The sequence below is a fragment of the Pelodiscus sinensis genome, chromosome 3 (assembly GCF_049634645.1).
Source record: "Pelodiscus sinensis isolate JC-2024 chromosome 3, ASM4963464v1, whole genome shotgun sequence".
Taxonomy (NCBI): domain Eukaryota; kingdom Metazoa; phylum Chordata; order Testudines; family Trionychidae; genus Pelodiscus; species Pelodiscus sinensis.
Window position 1 is genome coordinate 123,043,019 of NC_134713.1, and position 20,486 is coordinate 123,063,504.

Below are 20,486 nucleotides of genomic sequence, written 5' to 3' on the forward strand. Positions count from 1 at the left end.
CATGCTTTTGAAAAGTTTTATGCCCAAGACTCCTCTCTTCTCGCCTCTGAGCCCCAATGGTGGGACCAAAAACAAAACAAAACTAAAAAACAACAGGATTTAAGCAATATAATGCTAGGAATTAGGATCTACGAGTATTAGTATAACATGAAAAGTAAAATAAATAAATAAATAAATAAATAAAATGAAATAAAATCCCTTTTAATTAGGGCCATCAATTGAGATGTGTTAATGCCTTCGACTAATGCAGTCCAGGATTAAGTTGTTACATTTTTTAAACACGTTAATGCTGCACTGCCCCTTTGAAGTGCTGCTGCAGCGCTTGTAAGGGGCAGCACAACACGGAGCCGGAATCAGCTGGGCACTCCAGCTGATCCTGGGCTCCGTGTTGCGCTGCCCCTTTGATGCACCACCGCAGCACAGCATGGAGCCCAGAGTCAGCTAGAGACTCCAGCTGATCCCAGTCTCTGCCTTGAGCTGGCCTGTTGGAAACTGTGCCCCGGCACTTCAAAGGGGCGGCGCTGCATGGAGCCTGGGGTCAGCTGGGGACTCCATCTGATCCCAGGCTCCATGCAGCACTGCCCCATTGAAACGCTGGGCCAGCAGCGTTTCAAAGGAGAGGTACACACAATTAATCATGATTACAGGCCATTATCAAGTGATCCATTTCCTGCTTCTGTCAGTCAGATATTTAGAGCCAGCGAAAGCATGGGATTCTGTCTCTGACCAACTTTGCTAACAGTCATTGATTATTATCTCCATGAATCTATCTAATTCTTTTTGAACACACTTACCCTCTTTGTTTGACAGTGCACTGAGTGAAGAAATACTTCCTTATGTTGTTTTAAACCTTATTTATTTCTTTGGGTGACAGCTGGTTCTTATGTTGTGTGAAAGAGTAAATAAAACTACTATATTCTTTCTCTACACCATTCGCAATTTTATAACCTCTAGTATACCCCCCACCCCCACCCCATACTTACCTCTTTAAAAAGATTAGAATTGTTCCGCTTGTAAATCTGTCCTCATATTCAAGCAGTTCTATACTAGGGATGTTTATGTGTAACTGTGTAAATGGTGAACAGATGAGCCCAGGCATTCACCATTACATGCAGGTTCCTGGTATGTGCAGGGAGCCAGCTCCAGGGAGCTGCCTGCAGGCCCACATTGCTGCTTCTCAGACAGCTGGCTCCCCATGTACACTGGCTCCTGGGGAGCAGACTGCTGCTCCGTGTATAACTGAAGTTTTCAGCAGTTACACAGTTACTTACATACATTTTACCATCCCTATTCTACACTCCCTAATCATTGTTACCCTTCTCTGCACTTTTTATAATTTTAATACATCTTTTCTGAGGTGGTGTGACTAGAAAGCATTTTCTGTTTATTCATTTACTAATAGTTCCTAACAATCTGTTAGGGTTGTTTTAGGGGTTTTTTTGGGGTTTTTTTTTTGGGGGGGGGGCGTTACTAACCTGTTCACAGAGCAGATGTAGTCAGAGAACTGTTCACCATGACTCCAGTACCTCTTTCTTGAAAGGTAAAAGCAAATTTAGATACCTATAATTTTATATTTTATAGATTAGATATTATGTTTCCCAATGTGCATTTATCACTCAGTGACTTTGCCAAATTAAAGTCCTATCTAAAAATGACTAGTCCTACACAGGAGATACTGACAGGATGCATGAAAGAAACTGGTGCAGCAATACAGGATAAAGACATATAGCTGTGAAGAAACCAGATTAAGAGATCTCCTGACATTCTCTAATATTGCCCTAAACAAGAAGAAGATGGTAAAAAATGATGATTCCAGTCATTTTTCTAGTAACATCTTGCACGGGTAAGCTTTTATTTTATGTATCTCCCCAAGATATTTTGAAAGTTAGCTGCTGCAATTCCAATATTTCTGTAATAGTCAAGGATCCTAACTTTATACTGTATTGTGGAGGTTTCCATCTCAAGCAGAAGAAACTTCCTTTACACTGAAGGAAACGACACATAGTAAGACTAAAGGAAAGGCAGGGACTTTAGGGATATTATACTATAGAAATTGCAGCAGCATAACCATATCACCATAGCTACATCAGCACAACCCCTTAGCACAGATACAGCCTATTAAAAAGCAAGGGGGATTTCTATCAATGTGGAAATACCTTCTCCCCAGAAGATAGCAGTTATATTAATGGAAGCATTCTTTCATCAACATAGCTGCATTTGCAGTGGGGTTAGATCAATATTACTACACTCAGAAGAGTGAGAACAAAATTGCATACCCTCACCAATGTAGCTATGTGAATTTAATTTTTAAGTTTAGACCAAGTCTTGAAAGGATACCGTGTACAATATATGCATCTATCACCCTACACCAGAGGTGGAAAACCTAAGGCCCAGGGGTCGCATTCAGCCCCTGGCTTACCTGGGTCTAGCCCCCGGCTTACCTGGGTCTAGCCCCCGAGGCCAAGAACTTCCTGCCTCCCGAAGCAGAGATCTGGCACTGGCCCTCCAGCCCTGTGTCCCCCTCAGGACTCCACACAGTGCTGGGTGCCAGTGCCAGCTCCCTGCTGTGCCAGAGGTGGGGGGAAGGGGGCAAAGAGCCCTGACCCTCACCACCGAAGTCAGGTAAGCCTGGGGTTGGATCTGACCCACGGGCTGTGCCCAATGGGGAAGGGGGCAGAGGGGGAGGAAGCAGTTCTGTATTCTGCTGTACCCTCTTCCCCTCCCCCTCACTGGACAAGTGGCAGTAAAGCAAAGCACTGACTAAAGGCTTTTCCCCCAGTGCTCCAATTGGCTGTAATCACAGCCTATAGGAGTAGCACAGGACAATGCCTGGGAGTGGTGGTGGACACAGCTGAGTCCCTGGGGAGATATGCCAGATACATGCCCCCTCCCACCCAGATGCTCCTACACACCCACACACACTCAGCCCACCCACCCCAGGTGCTCCTACACTCTCTCACAGACCCCAGACCCAAAGTCCTCTTCTTAGCAGTCCCTTCCCACACTGAACTCCTCAGTTTTGGGTCCCACCGCAGAGCCAGCGGTAGAGAAGTGGTGCCACAAAATCCACTAGCCCTAGCCTATGGCTCTGGTGTGTGCTGGGAATGTGAGGAGTGTCTTTCTGCTTCTCAGTTGGGGACCATACCAGTAAGATGGTTTTCTTTTGGGCACGCATCTCACTTCTATGGCCCCTGATTTTTCTGTGGGTCAGTGGCCCACACCTTATTTACTTATCTGCAGTGGCTTTCACCTCACACAACCATACTGAAATCATTCATCTTCTACATAAGTGTTGTCAAGGCTTTTAAAACCTAAGTCACTTACGCAGTGTTTTGTACAACATCTTTAACGCAATTTACAAACGTTAGCTCCTTCCCAGAAGATGCTGCAAGGCAGAGATAAGGCAGAAAAACAAGAATGCATTGTTTTTAAAATATTCAAAGCATTATTCAAAATGTATATTTTATGTGCTTATTTTTAAGGATTATAGTTATACAACGATGCTGGCCTTTTTCCATCAATACCTATACACTCTCGTGGTACTACCATGTGTTGTATGCTCACCAGTTTTTACTGGGGATTGTTAGTGTAACCCAGATAGATATCCTCATATGCCACTTACTTTTCTCTTTGAACTGGATTTTAAGCCATTAAATAATGTTAAGTTTTAGAAATAAGAACAGGAATGTCTCAATATCTATTTTGGTGAACTGATTTATTATTCATTATCTTGTTATCCAGTACTGCTACTGTTCCTGCAATAAACACAGTGAGGGAATACACTGCGGAAGACTCTCTGAATAGCTAAAACAAGGTGTCAATTCTAAAATTGCAACATCACTGCTATTCCTGCCTGTATCTTCATGTAGAAACTGGCAAACAGTAAGGTGGTAATCTTAGGATACATACAGTTTATCCATTAGGACTCAGAATATGCTCAAGTCTTTTTCCCCTCTGATATATAAAATCAAGACTTAATGATCTTGACAGATAAAGTTTCATCTACTTTGCCAGCTAATTTCCTACTTAACTGGTTAAGATGTGACTAAACTGGGGTGTTTTTTTTTAAAAAAGAAAAAAAGCAATAAGAGATAACGTAGACCACAGAGTTTTATAATGTTTTATTTGTGTGCTTGTTGGGTAGTTCAAGAATAAATGTTAAACAACTGTAACTGTTGGCCACCCTTCTCTAGTTAGCAGGGAAGAACAATTCAAAGATGCATCAAGCAAACTGCTTGTGTCTGTATTTGATGGCAAGTCAGAAAGATCAGAAGGATTCTTGTGAGTCAGCATGATCACACTATGACTCTTAGGAGTAATTAGAATATTGATTGTGTTATAAAGGAAATATACTGAATGAATTAAAAGTTTGTATAGGCAGTCCCCGGGTTACGTACAAGATAGGGACTGTAGGTTTGTTCTTAAGTTGAATCTGTATGTAAGTCGGAACTGGCATCCAGATTCAGCCACTGCTGAAACTGATCAGCGGCTGATTCCAGGAAGCCCAGGGCAGGGGCTTCCTGTAGTCAGCCACTGGTCAGTTTCAGCAGCGGCTGACTTGGGGATGCTTGGGGCAGAGCAGCTGGGGTGCTGCTGGGTTGGTCCAGTAGCACCGCCGCTCCTCGGCACTACTGGACCAACCCAGCAGCACCCAAGCTGCTCTGCCCCAGGCGTCCTGATTCAGACGCTGCTGAAACTGACCAGCAATGGGTGAATCAGGACGCCTGGGGCAGAGCAGCTGGGGTGCTGCCGGGTTGGTCCTGTAGCACCCAGAGCGGCGCTACGGGACCAACCGGCAGCGCCCCAGCTGCTGTACCACAGGCGTCCGGAGCAAAGCCGCGGAGCACGGGGGCAGCGGGACAGCCCAGACGTGCCGTGGCTGTCCTGCTGCCCTCGGGCTCCATGGCTTTGCTCTGCTTTGCTCCCCGTCCCCCTGGTCTGCAGACCAGGGGGACGGGGAGCAAAGCGGCAGAACACGCGGGCAGTGGACAGCCCAGACACGTCTGGGCTGTCAGCCGGCCACGTGCTCCGCGGTTTTGCTTCCTCTCCCTGGTCTGCTGGAGACCAGAGAGAGGGATGGCCCCGTTCGTAACTGCGGATCCGACGTAAGTCGGGGACTGCCTGTACTAATAAAAGCTTTGTGTTAGGCATTAGATGGATACCTTTTGTATGAACAACTGTATCCCTTTTCCATGTATGAACTGATTGTGACATTACATACAATCTACATTACATCTTATTTAGAAAATACCGGACATCATATATATAGTAGCCCAGTGTCTGAGTCTGTAATGTCAAAATGCTGGCTGTTCCCTCTGGGCAGCGCTGTTGCCTGAAATGCTGGCTGTTCCCTCTGGGTGGCCCATGCTACATGGGGAGTGTGGGGCCCAAATGGCCACTTGTACCACTTGCTCCCCTGCTGCGGCCCGGCTGAGCGGCGCAGAAGTCAGCCAAGCGCCACGGCGGGAGGAGAAGAGGGGTGGGGTGGTGACATACATGGCCAAAAGGCAGGGCCTGGCCATGTATGTCATCCCCCCGCCCCCCTTCGCCTCCCGCCATGGCGCTCGGCTGACTTCTACGCCTCTCAGCCAGGCCGCCTCAGGGGAGCCCAAACGGACGCTTGCTCTCCCGTGGCGGCATGGCTGAGCGGCGCAGAAGTCAGCCGAGCGCCATGGTGGGAGGCGAAGGGGAGTGGGGTGGTGACGTGCAACATGAGAGTGGCTCCAGGCCCCGCCCCCTGGCTGTGAATGTCACCGCCCCGCCCCCCTTCACCTCCCACCGTGGCGCTCAGCTGACTTCTGCACTGCTCAGCCAGGCCACCGCGTGGGAGCAAGTGGCACAAGTGACCATTTGAGCTCCGCGCACCCCATGCAGCACGGGGAGTGCGTACCCCAAACGGCAATTTGGGCTCCCCGGTCCCCCGAGTGAGAGGCAGGAGGGGGAGGAGAAGAGAAAGAGTCAGAGAGAGAGGCAGGAGGCGGAGGAGAGCTGAGAAGGGGGGGGGGAGGCAGTAGAAGGAGGAGAGAGAGAGAGCACGAGCGAGAGACCGGAGGCTCAGGAGAGAAGACTGATGTGGAGGAGAGACCTGAAAATCCCATCTTATGACTGGCTAATTGGCTAGTTTATTTATATTTTCTCAATTTATTTCCCAAACAGAAAGCTCAAATACTGGCCTGTCCAGTTCAAAAGCAGACACCTGGCAACCCTTCTAGTTGGCCCCAGCCACTATCTAGGATACAATTAACAGAAATGCTACAATTTATCTAACACTGAAACCTTGTGGGCAATGCAGAAAATTAAATTTAATATCAGACCAGAGGGGCCACTGTATTTGGATTCTCATTTTAAAAAGGAAATTTTAAATGAAATAACAATTAAGAATCCTGCCATGGACTGGCTCCAGTTTGCTGTGAAGTACAGCAATTCACATGATACTGAATACGCTGAATCTAGTAAGTAACTACAGTCTTTTCCAAGGAGGGGTTTAGTGGCCGGGAATGGAGTATTTCTGCCTTTATCCAAGAAGAAAAATGATTCAGCAAATCTGTCCTTTTGATATTCATTTATCATTTTTAGAGGTATTGAGAATAGTTCTGAAGAATCTGGAAAAGGACAGATCAGTTCCCAAGATTCCACAAAGGGGTTTTTTTTGTATTTGTTACAATTATTATTTTGTCATTTAGCTGTTTCTTCTGAAGTTTTCTGAAGATAAGTCAGATGCTTATCTGATGAAACGAAGAAAGAATATATCCTAATTAAAACTTCAAAAAAGTATCAACTAGTGCAGGCTCTAACCCAATGCTCTCCCTCTCCCCCAGAGCCAGGCACAACCCCCCACTCTAACCCAATCCCTTCCCCTCTCCTCCCCCAGAGCCAGGTACCTCCCCTGCTCTAACCCAATCCCCCTCCCCCAGAGCCAGGCACCCTCTGCCCCTCCACTCTAACCCAATCCCCCTCCCCAAGAGCCTGACGACCCCACCCCCCCACTCCCAGCTCTAACCCAATCCCCCTGCCCTGCCCTAGAGCCAGGCATCCCTCCCCAACCTAATGCCTGGGTCCCAGAGCCGCCACCATATGCTTTTCCCTCCGGGCACTGGGACACCGTGTGCAGAGCTGCCGGCCGTAAGCATGCGCTGGGATGCCACGTGCAGAGCGGCCGGCTGTGAGAAAGTCTAGGCGCGTGGCTCAGAAGCAGCAGGAGATGCATTTTTTTAATCAAAGAGCTGCATGCGGCTTGAGAGCCGCAGATTGGCCCCCCCCGAACTAGAGTATTATGTATAGGTAATAACTACAGTACTCCACATAACAGAAGTGTTGCCAATTTGTTAAAATCAATCACAGTGAAAAAGCTGCATGTCAGTGGGATTTTCATGACAAATGCTCTGCTTCTTGACAGAACTAATATAATGGCAGCATCCATACCATAGACCAGGAGTCGGCAACCTTTCAGAAGTGGCATGCCAAGATTTAACTTATTCACAGATCTGTGTGCCAGGCAGAAGAGGGGGGCAGGAGGGAGCAGAGGTAGGCTGGGTACGGTGACCATATTTTCTGAACCAGCTGCAGCTAGGGAGAATGGTTTAATTTAAATTAAACAGATTAAGTGTTTTAACTTTCACATGTTAGTTTATCAAACTTCATTTAAAAATGAAGTAAAATATGTTGCACACAAAAGGTTTCAATGTTTTCTCTCTTTATGGTAGGGGTGGGGAACCTTTTTTTTGTGGGGGGGGGAGTGGGGGAAAAAAATCAGTTGGGCACCACACAAGTGAGAAGCAAAAAAAACTCCTCAAAATATCCCCAACCCTCACTGATGTGGCCCCCAACTCAGACACCTCACTCCTCTGGTGCTCTAGCTTCACAGGGTGAGGAGAAGGGACAGGCAGGACTGAGGTTCAGGGTTTCCCATAAGCCAGGTTAATTTCTCTGGGGTGCCAGAGTTACTGGATTTTATGGACGCATTTAGGCCCTGAAGTAGGGACAAAAGTTAGGTGTTCAGTATGTGAAACAGGGCTGCCAGTGAGTGGGATAGGGATTTGGGTGCAGGATCTGGGAGGGATGGAGGGAGGTGGGATGCAGAAAGGGGAGAGGTTGTGAGGTCTGGGTGGAGTAGGGTACAGAAGCAGGCTGGGAGTAGGGTGCCTGGACAGGTGGAGGGAGCAGGAGCAAAGGAGGGTGTAAGAGCAACAGTGGATGCAGCAGCAGGGTGGGAGTAGGTGTCTGGCCAGGCCAGTGGGGAGGGCGTCAGAGCAAGCCAGGAGTGCAGGGTCTTGGTGGGGGGTGCGGGAGGTGAATGAGGGGAATGGGGTGTGGGAGTCTGGGCACGTGGTGGGACACCTAGCTGGCGCTGCACGCCTTTGCAACACCTGCTGCGACCACACAGTCTCAGGCAAGACCTGGAGGCACCGCTGAGCAGCCTCAGCCCCAGCGCTGCCTCCTCCCACTGCAGCCTAACCTGCTGCAGGGAAGGAGGGCTCTCCAGCAGCTGTGTGGGGGAGGAGGGGCAGGCCTGAGCTCCCACTCCATGTGCCACTGAAAAAATCGGCTCATGCCATAGTTTGGTGACCGCTGCCACAGACTCTTTTACACTGTCTGGCCCACATGCCTCAATCCTAATCAGACAAAACATTTTCTATACAATGAAAAGATTCGCCTAGAGACTAACACACCTTGTCCTTTCTGCTGAGTCTGCCAGGTTTAGTAGAGGTTTTGTGATACAGATATTTATTTGCTGGACAGAGACCTTTGATCATTCAGTAATAGTTTTCAACCTTTTTCCTCTTGCCAACACCTACAAATTCTCAAATGGCTGTGCAGGTCCTTTGGAAATCTTGGACAGTCTGCAGAACCTTAGCGGTCTATGGACCACTAAGGTTCAAAACCAGTGACTTAAGCTTGGGATAAGAAACCTAAGGCCCAAGAGTGGATGCAGCCCCCAACTTGCCTGGATCTGCCCTCCTCCTCTCCCCCCCACAGCACTGGGGACCCCACGTGGCACTGCACTTCCCCATCTCTCTTTCCCATGGGGCTGGAGCACACAAAATGTACTAGCCAGGCCCCACTAGGCTGTGGTGTGTGAAGGGAATGCGGGGAGTGTCTTTCTCCTTTTCAGTCAGGGGCCACGTCAGTGAGGGACTGATTTTTCTGTCGGTTAGTAGACCACAACCTAAAAAAAGGTTCCCCATACCTAACTTAAGCCAACACACCATCAGATGGCAACAGAGTGCTGCCAAATCAAATTGATTAACAAAAAGGAAAGTTTCCATCTCTTCACTAAGGAGCAGCCAGTCTGCAAGTACATTAATACATATTTAATTTTTTCAATTCCATTTAAGAAAAACAAAGAATCAAAAACTGGTCACCACTCCATTAGCAATCCTTATAGTTCTAATGTCTTGCTGAAAATGTATTTACTGGCTTCCCTTAAATAAATAGGAGTAAGTGACCAAAACGGTTTTGGCTACTAAAACTAATTACAGCCTATATTGGAACAGGATACCATACTCAAAGAGGCTCTGGGAGACAGACCCATAGTCTCCTATAGACAACCACCTAACCTCAAGATGATTCTTACCAACCACCACAGGACATACCACACTAATACCAACCCTGGTACCTTCCCTTGCAACAAACCCCGTTGCCAGCTTTGTCCACATATTCATTCTGCTGATACCATTATTGGACCTAACCGAGTTATAAGATCAAGAACACATATTCCTGCGCATCCAGAAATATAATCTATGCTATCATGTGCCGAAAGTGTCCGTCTGCTATGTACATTGGACAAACATCTCAGACACTTCGCCAAAGGATTAATGCCCACAAAACAGATATCAGACAAGATCACAAAGAGAAAACAGTTTCTTGCCACTTTAACCAGAAAGGACACTCTCTAAATGACTTAGCCACCTGCATTCTGCTACAAAGACCTTTTACATCTGCACTTGAAAGGGAATCCTCTGAACTGTCATTCATGTTAAAATTCGACACTTGCCAACAAGGACTTAACAAGTCTTTGAACTATCTCACCCATTACCAAGACAGTTTCCCCAATTATCACCTGTAATACCATTAACTCACAAACATCCCACTCTCCCTACCTTTAATATCAGCAATTCACAGACACTTACCTTCCTTCCTCCCCCTTCCCACCCCCCCGCATCCCCCTTCTGTTCTGCAATGTGATTTGTCCTTTTCATATTTGTTCATTTTTTTTAATTGTATCCTTTGGTATATATGGTTGTGACTACTTTCTTCCACTATTTGATCTGAGGAAGTGGGTCTGGCCCACGAAAGCTCATCATCTAATAAACCATCTTGTTAGTCTTTAAAGTGCTACATTGTCCTGCATTTTGCTTCAACTACCCCAGACTAACACGGCTACATTTCTATCACTAATTTCATCTGTACAGATTGGGTTTTAAATGGCTAAATACATGAAACCTGGTATACTGAGGAAACATATTTTCTTCTCAAATCATCTGTCAGAGGATTTATACTTAACATTTGTTACCCAAGATTAGCTGAACCCAAAGCTCTGGTAGCTAATCTCTGTTTTTTAGACAGTATCAGAAAATAAGTTGGGGGGGGGGGGGAGAAAGAGTACTTCCATCCGATAAATGATTTTTTCCTCACACACATGCTCAAAAATCCTTGTTTTGTTGAGTACAAAGCACACTTCAAAACCTAGCAATAGCCTAGAAGCACCCAACATACAGCTACCCAAAACTTGAGATTGGGGTCAAGTGATTCAGCAGCAGGGTTCCAATGGTCAGCATTTCTACTAGCAGCTGAGAAATTTGATGTCAGTCTCCTAGCTCATAGAAAACCAACCGAAACTTCAACTAAACTTTAAATTCTTTGTAAGTTTTTTCCAGACAAAGCACATTATCATAATGGCTCTTAATAGGCTAACAATCTCCCTAGCAACAGCAAATAATAATTCATTATTCTACTTATCAGTAAAGCAATTTCAGCAAGAAACGTACAAACACAGGCAGCCAGGCCAAGGTCAACTACTCAACCCCCCTCTCCAGTTCTCATGAATCTATCCTTTCACTTTATCTATCTTAGGAACACTGCAATTGTGCAGATGTTTTTGTTCTGTCTGCCGAAGCCAAGGCTGGATTTTTCCTGACTCTGATAGGCACCGTAAACTGAAAGTGAGGACAAGTGCACAAGATGGCTGCGGGTTATGTCAAGTCAATTTCTCATATAACACATTAGTTTTGTGTCAATCTTTTGTACAACCTTTCTACAACTAAATCCTTTGTACTTCAAGCAACTCCGATGCATGATGCAACCAGTAATTATCAAATTTCTTACAAATGCCTGCCTCCTATAGTTACTGTAGAGGGGGTTACTAATTTTTCTTGTGCAGAAGTTATTCAAAATACTGTAAACTTTCATGAAACTTAAAAAAATGAGTCATACAAAATTACCACTGTTGTAATAAGAGTGTACATTGAACAGCAGTGTTTCTAGATACAAGCAGTTCTTTAAAATTCAGTGTGAGGAGCAGAAGAGTCTGTCAGTTATAAAATCACAGGACTCAAAGGGACCTTGAGAGGTCATTTAATCAGGTCTCCTGCTCTCAGGGCAGGACTAAGTATTATCTAGGCCAGTGTTTCTCACCCAGTGGTCTGAGTACTCTTAGGGGTACTTGAGAAGTCTGGGGAGGTACATCAACAACTGAAATTTGGAGAAAACTGAATTTTTGTTTTAAGTTTTACAGCATTTTATTATTTTTGAACTTTTTATACCCAAAAATTTAATTGTAGCCAGGTGGGTGATTAAGTTTTTTAAACAAATGTGTTGGAATGGTAGAAAAAAAAATGTGTGTCTGAAAACTGTAGATAAGGGGAGTACAGGCAGTCCCCGACTTACGCGGATCTGACTTACGTAGGATCCGCAGTTACGAACGGGGCTCGCCCCGGAGGACACGGACTGCGGGACCTCGCGGTCCTGCCAACCGTGTACTCCGGGGCTTTCTCCGCGTCTCCCTGGTCTGCAGACCAGGAAGACGCGGAGCAAAGCCACGGAGGGGCTCGGGCAGCGGGACAGCCCAGGTGCGCCTGGGCTGCCCCGCTGCCCGAGTCCCCCGCAGCTTTGCAAAGCCTCCAGGAAGCCGGCAGCGGAGCAGCACAGGCGCAGATTCAGCAGTGGCTGAACCAGGACGCCTGGGGCAGAGCAGATGGGGTGCTGCTGGGTTGCTCCAGTAGCGCCGAGGAGCGGCGCTACTGGAGCAACCCAGCAGCACCCCAGCTGCTCTGCCCGAGGTGTCCCCAAGTCAGCTGCTGCTGAAACTGACCAGCGCTGACTACAGGAAGCCCGAGGCAGAGTTGCTCTGCCCCGGGCTTCCCAGAATCAGCTGCTGATCAGTTTCAGCAGCAGCTGACTTGGGGATGCTTGGGGTTCTTAAGTTGATTCTGTATGTAAGTCGGAACCGGCGGTCAGTTTCAGCAGCGGCTGAATCTGGACGCCAGTTCCGACTTACATACAGATTCAACTTAAGAACAAACCTACGGTCCCTATCTTGTACGTAACCCGGGGACTGCCTGTACTTTTTTTTTTTTTAAGGGGGTACTTTATAAAAAAAAAAGGTTGAGCAACACTGATATAGACCATCCCTTACAGGTATTTGTTTAACCTGCTCTTATTCTCCAATGATGGAGATCCCACGACCCCTCTAGACAATTTTGTTCTAGTGCTTGGCTACCCTGACAGGAAGTTCTTCCTAATATCCAACTTGAAAGTTTTAAGTGAGAATACCTTAATAAGAGGAAAGTAGTTGACAGCGAGGATGAGAAAGAAGTGCATTTTGAATCTTTTGCTTTTATCCATACATTAATGGAAAAAAAAAATCCCACATATTTATATCACAGACAGGCATCAGATTTGGGATGTTAAATTTAGATGAATTAAATTTAGATGAATTAACTAATCGAATAGTCGATGCAATTTCCATCAACTATTCAATTAGTCAATAAGGGCGCCTCTGCCTTTGAGCTGTAGCAAGAGCCCTACAGTTCAAAAGCAGAAGCCCTGCAGGACACACAGGACCAGCGGGGACTCAACAGCCATGCAAAACAGAGACTAAGAGGTCATGTACGAGACTTGCTCAAGATGATACACCACGCTCCTGAAAAAACTATGAAAAGAATCCGAGTCTTGTTCCCCACTTCCCTGTTCTAACTAGGGATGGGAACTAGTCAACTATCCGATAAGCATTTGCTGATCAGACAGTCAACACACTAGTCAATTAATCGCTCCCCCCCCCCCCCCTCGTTCCCTTGCTGCCTCTATCAGAAAGGCTGCTTGAGTTTCCATTGCCCCCTCCTTCCCCGCCCTTGCAGCATTTTCACCTTTGAGCACTCAGCACTTTCACGCTGGGGCTGTTGCTTTATTTCAAAGGGAGAGGTGCTTTTATCCACTAATCAAAGTCAATGCAAATTGCATCAACTATTTGATTAGCCAATTAATCTAAATTTAACATCCCTAAGTTCTAACCATTAAATAGTTCTCCCTACACTGCTCCCTGACCCATATCTACCACACTTTACTCAAGAATAGTATAATTGAGACTGGTCAGTAAACTGAAAAACGTAAGCGACAGGTATCGTGCATATAAATATCAGTTTCACACTACCTCTCCATACAAAATTTCTCATCCTAATATCACCTCAAAGAGTCATAACGTAGTAGGTTGTTATAATTTTAAGCTGGGTTGTAGGATACTCTGACATAGTTCTGGCCAGTCACTGCACCTGAACCTACTTTCACACAAGACTAGACATGTTCCATGAGGGTGACTGACTAAAACCAGCACAGACATGGAGTCATTTTTGTCATTCAAAGCATTCTAAAATAATTTCTGTAAAATTAGACTTTAATAAGCAGAAAATACAACTACATTTTCAAAATACCAGATTCTGTTCTGCACTGAAAGAAGAGTCTTGGTAGCACTAATATATCACACAATTCCTCTTCAAATGAAAAATGCAGATTACAAGAAAAAAATAAGGCGGCATCTATTACCTTCAAGACAGAAAGGAACATCATTTATCTAATAGTTCCATGCTCTTTCTAGAGAAACTAAGCACTCAAGAGGAGAAAAGAGCCATACAGAGCTAGTTAAGCTATCTGCTCAAGATTAAGAATAACCAAATTTTACCAACATTGAGATATTAACAACCCAAATCCAAGAACAGACAGTACATGGAGTTAAAGTTCTCTCAAATGATAGCAACTCAAAAAACTCACCAGAGATTGTGGGGCCATATGCTCAGAATCCTCAAATTGCGATGGACAGAATGGGTTGCACATATCCTCTCACAAGCAACAGAGGCCACATTGAGAAGGCTCCCAGCAGCTTCCACACTTTAGTTTCCCAAAACAGCCCACAACCTTTTTACATGTTCTTTGACATGTCCTATGTTATAACTTAAAAGGGGGCACTGTCAACCAAAAATGGTACTTAGCAAGTTCCATTTTAGATGACAAAAGTAGGCTAGAAGTAACACCTAAGACTACAATCACTGGGAAAAAAAACTATACAAAGTTTCCTTGTTTCCACTAAAACCTGCAAAAATGAATGTGAAATGTATTTCTACATGTAGCATACTTGTTCTCTCCTACATACTTCTTATACATGCTTCATTGAAAACTTCCACTTAATGTTTGTGGGGTTTTTTTAAAAGGGGCTGTATTATATAGGGCTAAGGGATGCAATGCTAAAATCCTGTGATTCTTGAGCTATCTTAGAACCCCATACTCTGACCTTGATTTATTCTTAAACAGTATGCTCTTGAGTGAAGGCATCACATTATTCATTTGATTCATTCCTTTGCATTTTGCTCCATGGTAAGCCAACCTGTCAAGAATCTGTCCAATCCAGAATACGCATGTAATCAGCTCAACTAGTCGCTCCCCCCTATCAGAGGGAGGCAGCAAGAGCAGGGGGGAGGAACCAGCGCTGGGGGGAACCAGTAAAGCCGGTTCCCCCCAGCACGGTCTCCACAGGGGCAGAGAAGGTAGAGGCACAGCAGGAAATGGCGCGAGCAGGGACTGCTTCAGGCCCTGCTCGTGCCGGTTCCCACTGTGAGCACTTCAGCTTTTAAAATGTGTAAGAGCTCTGCTGGGCTTTTGTACATTTCAAAAAAGCCTAAGTGCCACAGGGAGCATTGGGTGAGCAGGGACTCAAGCAATCCCCGCTCACCCCATGCTCTCTGTGGCAACCCCTGACCCGCTGCCTCTATGAGAGGCAGCAAGGAGGGGTCAGGAGCCAGTGCTGAGGGAGAGCCAGTTTAAAAGCCAGGTCCCCCCCAGCACCGTCTCTGGGGTGCCCTCTTCCCCTCCCCTCTCCGCCTTTATCGGAAGCAGCGGTAGAGGGGGAATAGGGGACACTACTGCAAAGCAGCCACAAGCTGTCTCTGTTTGTGGCAACCAGGGGCTGCGAGACTCAAGCTCAGTCCCAGCTTGAGTGAGCTCCTCTGGTGCTACCTCCACTGTGGCTCTGCAGAGGCACTTATTGACTAATCGTATAGTCAATAAAAATTGTATGGACTGTATGATTAGCCAGATAATTGCATTTTAACATCCTTAATCCAGAAAGTCAGAAGAGGGGAAGGGGGGAATAAAAACTTCTCTGTAGAGAGGAGTCACAAAGCCAGCCCAGGAATAACATGCTTCCCTATGGCTCAACTAATTGTAATTAAGACTCCTCCCAATTCTACTAGGACACAAGACATCCTGGAATAACAGATCCTGGAACCATTTTACAATATTTTTTGGTTTGAACTTTAAGATGACCTTGCAGAGTGTTACAATGAGCTCAAATTCTATTTGCTGTGTAGTGACCCCACCCCAATCAGAGATGCCTTGGGCAGCTTCTGGTCTGACTGGCTTTCTACAGCTCTGGAAGAGAACAGGCCAGCCAGGGAAATCCTATATGTTTAGTTAACAGCCTTTTTATGATTGCCTTACACACATACATGTTAATTTGAGCAGAATTTGAGCAGAATCTGACTGTCCCTGTGAAATCTGAACAACCAATGCACAATTCTGTAGCTCTAACAGATGTATTTTCCTGCTTTGAAAATAGGAGCAGTCATGAAAGTCTGTTCTGAATGAGAATGCATATAAATATTCATTATTCACAGGTAAAAGAGTGCTAAATAAATCATTCTAATATGTTACCTTTGAAATACTAAGTAATCAAGAAACCTGAATGAAAAAGGCAGCCAACCATTGTTTACCATCCCTTAACCTTATGGCCAGGTTGCTATATGTTTTGTGTTTCTGATAAGACATGCTTATGTTTTCATGCTTATTTTATTTAGCATATTACTTAGAGAGCCCAAATAGCTTAACTTCAGTAAAAAATACGCATTATTAGTTACACATATTGTTTATAAAGCAGTGCAAGCACTGAAAGATTGCACGTAGAAAACCAAAGAGCAGACACACACATTAAAGATGTGAGAGAAAACCAATAAGAGAAAAATAAAACTCCTGGTTACTTGACAGGCCTAATTGTTCACAGTAGTGAACACCCTCAAAGTCATGCTTTCTCCTAAACTGTTCCACATGCTTGTGAGACACTTCTATAAATATCCACAAAGCTACCTCATTACTCACATTTAAATCCCTCCTAAAGACCCTACTCTGCCACAATGTTTAGCAAAAAATGATGTTAGGCTATACAGAGACCACTGTCTAACATACAGACCAATAACATCTCACTATTTACTTGTACTCCTCCATCAGTCTATATACTTCTATTATCTCATCTCATACTTGGATTGTGAACCTTTTGGGCAAGGACTGAGTTTTTGTTCTATTTGTATAGCACCTAGCACAAATGGGGCCCCAGTTTATGAGGGCCCCTAGTTTACAGTTACACAAATAATCTGTAAAACTACTGAAGACAATAGGAACTGATTGACCACCACCTTGTAGAATGAAATTCAGTAAACTTGGATTAGCCTCTAAATTTGTACTTGTATCATCCTAATAGAAGCATGTGTTCTTTGTATAAATGAGATCTAAGTAATTTGCATCCCAACTTTAATTATGAACCATCCTTTTCCCAGTTCTGTAATTTGTAGACTGAGCAAGCCAAGAATTCAGTCCACTATAACTGATATTCCATGAGAGACTCTTGTGTTTTTTACCATACAGAGTCATCTAGACCAAGAAATTCACCACAGCAGCATTTCTATTCATGAAACTAAGACTGTGTGTTTTTGCTTTATTTCAGAATCTGACATTCTAAGTCAATGAGCCTTTTACAGATATTTCAAAAGCCATTACATTCACACATCTCTTCCTCTACTTATAGTCACTAAACCATTCTATGGGTTGGGATTAAATTTTATGCTTCACTGACAAAAAATAGAATCTTAACTCACCAAAGCATAGTATAAGTGCTAATTCCCCCACTTGTTTCTTATGGCCCCACTGCCTATTTTCCTCTGTTCCAGGCATTACTTCAGTCCAGTGCTAAGACCCTGTCCATGTTTTTAAAACTCTTCACAGGTTTTGGCTCCTCTTTGCTATACTTCTCTCAATTGTTCAGACTTACTGAATTTTATACAAAATGGTAACTGGTCATTAAATGTTGAGAAAAAGGATCAACTCCATAGCCCTCTTAACATTAATACAGTTAAGAAACATCATATTTCTCTGATATTAATTTCTCTAGATATTCAAACCCAAGATAAATATTAGCTTAGTATATGATGGAGGCAGGGAAAATTAGGTATCAGCAGCCTGTTTTGACTTACTAAATACACTTGTGTGGACCTTCAACAAAGAGCTTTTTAAGACACTGGCCTAATTCCATCACATGCTAGACCTATTGCAGCTAAGAGTCCTCTGTTTGAGAATGAGAGTGTGTATTTATAGTTAAACACTAAATATTTAATTACAATATAAAAGTTTTATTTCAGTTGTCACTGTAAACTCATTTTGACTATGAAAAGATAGCACAGAAAACGTTAGCCCAGATGCAGACCCTAATTCTGTAAAGTCTTACTTGTGGAACTATTTACTTCAAGATGTACTGTAGTTTCTGTCCCTCAGCAGACTTCTATGTTGAAAATACCAATTCATCTATGACTCAAACTCCACTAACATTAATGGGAAAGAGAGCCCATCTTCTAATTGGATTTAAAAGGCCTATTCCTAGCTAAACCATATTATCCTGGGTTTTTTTACATGATAGGACGTGAACATGCATATGAAGTCCTGTGGCACCTTAGAGACTAACATTACAACTATTTTGCACCAATAACTTTTTTTTGAAGTCAACACTACTTTGTTTTACTGGTCTTAAAAATATAAAAACTTACTTTAAATATTTTGTTAATTTGACACAACAAAAATGAAAAAACTCAAGTTTTTAAAAATGTTATTTTGTCCAAATATCTTTGGATCTTCAAGGAAGTTTACTATAAAAGTATCTAACCAAAGCCTTACATGGAAATACTTAAAAATAACAAATAGTCTAGCAGCACTTTAAAGACTTACAAAACACATAGATAGTATCATGAGCTTTCATGGGCACAACCCACTTTTCATCTGAAGAAGTGGGTTGTGCCCATGAAAGCTCATAATACCATCTACATGTTTTGTGAGTCTTTAAGGTCTCCTAAACTATTAGTCTGAAACTGGAAATACTTAAACAATCCTCTCAGCTACCTCTGAAGCTTTTGCATGGAAATGTCTTTCATGACTTCTTAAATAATATTTTATAATATATTGGATATTATAATATATAATATTGTATAATATATTGTAACAAGTACATGATTGCTTTCTGAATTATAGCAAGTCAGGCAGTTTTATTATTAAAGCATTTTTAACTGAGCCATTTATAAAAATGGCTTAAGCTATCTTAAACTAAGCTAGCAATTTGAGAAGTCAGGCTCTTTTTTCAAGAGAACTACAAAAATAATCTGGGGAAAAAAAAGAAACCCAACCTTTTAATCGCATTATAATTGTGGGAATAAAGAAAACTGCTAAACTAATTTTACAAAAATGGAGAATAATGGACAGGGAAAGAAAAGTCTCCACTGCTATTAACACTGTATTTATCGTCTATAGGCTAAGAGTGGAGTAATGGAATTATTACCCTTTTCAACATTCAAAAAAGAGCAGAGGCTAATAATTCCCCAAGGAGAGAGAGAGAGAGAGAGAAAAGCACGAGCGGCCGGAAGAGACCGAGAACTGAAGCGAAAACCCAAAGGCGGAACTCATCCTAGCTACGGACCAAATACCGTTTGCGAGATGCTGCAATTAACTAACTGCTTCTTCCCATAGGTGAATAAGCCAGCCAGAACATCTCTTCCTGCCCATTCCCTCTTTGCCCCCAAGTCCGGCCCCCATTCTCTACCCTCCCACACAAACTTCCCCACAGCCTGAGACGTGGCTCTTTGCAGTTGGAGCGATCCACACAATGACGAGGTGAAACCGGTCTGAAGTCCACAAAGAAACCATCTGCTTTTTAAAACGTGCTGCGGGGCGGGGACACAAGCCTTTATGCCCCACAGCGGCGGGCGGGGGGGGGGGGGGGGGGGCAGAGGTAACAAGAAAGGCAGCTCCCCGTCCCGCAGCGTCTCCCTGCCGGGAAAAGCCCCGGGTCACATCACTTGCGAGACAGGGAGAACAGCGCCCCGGGAAGGCGGGGGAAACCCGCACGCACCCGGCAGGAGATGAAGGAACCCCCGGCCCCCCCACCCACACACACTCTAAGGGGGGGGGCGCCAGAGGCCGCTATGGGCAAGGGGGCAGCGCCACTCCGCGGGCTGAGGCGCTGCGGGGCGCAAGGGCGCGGGAGGGGCCGGGCCTGGGCGCTGCGTGGCGGGGCAGCGGAGCACATGGGCCGGGCAGAGCGGGGCGGGGAAGCCCCACCGCGGAGGTGGGGGGGGGCGGGAGCCGAGGCAAGAGGCGCCCGGGTCTGGCCGCACTCACCTTCCTGCCGCCGCCGGCCAGCGCGGCGCTGCCGCCCGAGTACATGTAGTAGGCGATGCCCAGCACCCAGAGGAAGGCGAAGCAGAGCAGCAGCCGAGACCTGCGCCGCATCCTGCCGCCGCCGCCAGGCCAGCAGGAAACGGCCGCCAGCCGCCGCCGCCGCGCAGGGTCAGGGGGCAGAGGGCGAGCGCCCGCCCCCCGGCCAATCCCGAGCCGCTCAGGGAGGGACTAGCGACGTCTCCATGGTTACGGCACGCTGGGCCGCCCCGCCGCCACGCCCACTTGGGGCGGAGGGGCGGGGCTGTTGCCAGTCTCCGCTGCCGCGGGCCACCTGCCGCCTCCCCCGCGCGCCCGGCGCTGCCTTAGGCCTGGGGGGGGAGCCCGCCGCCCGCCGGGCCCAGAGCAGCTACCGCGCGGGGGTGAAACGCCAGGGGTCCCACCGCCCCGCTAGCCGAAGGGCTGGCCCCGTGTGCACGCTCGGGGCATATTCCTGGAGAAAGGGCGGGGAGTTG

General features: G+C 45.6%; 1 protein-coding gene across 1 annotated transcript in view; it reads right to left on the reverse strand.

Annotated features, from left to right (window-relative positions):
• Positions 1-20,159, reverse strand: part of GALNT2 (polypeptide N-acetylgalactosaminyltransferase 2) — a 137,969-nt gene extending 117,810 nt beyond the window's left edge. The window contains exon 1 of the mRNA XM_075924720.1: positions 19,975-20,159. Coding sequence (XP_075780835.1) covers positions 19,975-20,085 — 111 coding nt within the window. The 5' untranslated portion in view covers positions 20,086-20,159. The remainder of the gene's footprint in view (positions 1-19,974) is intronic.
• Positions 20,160-20,486: the final 327 nt, after the last annotated feature.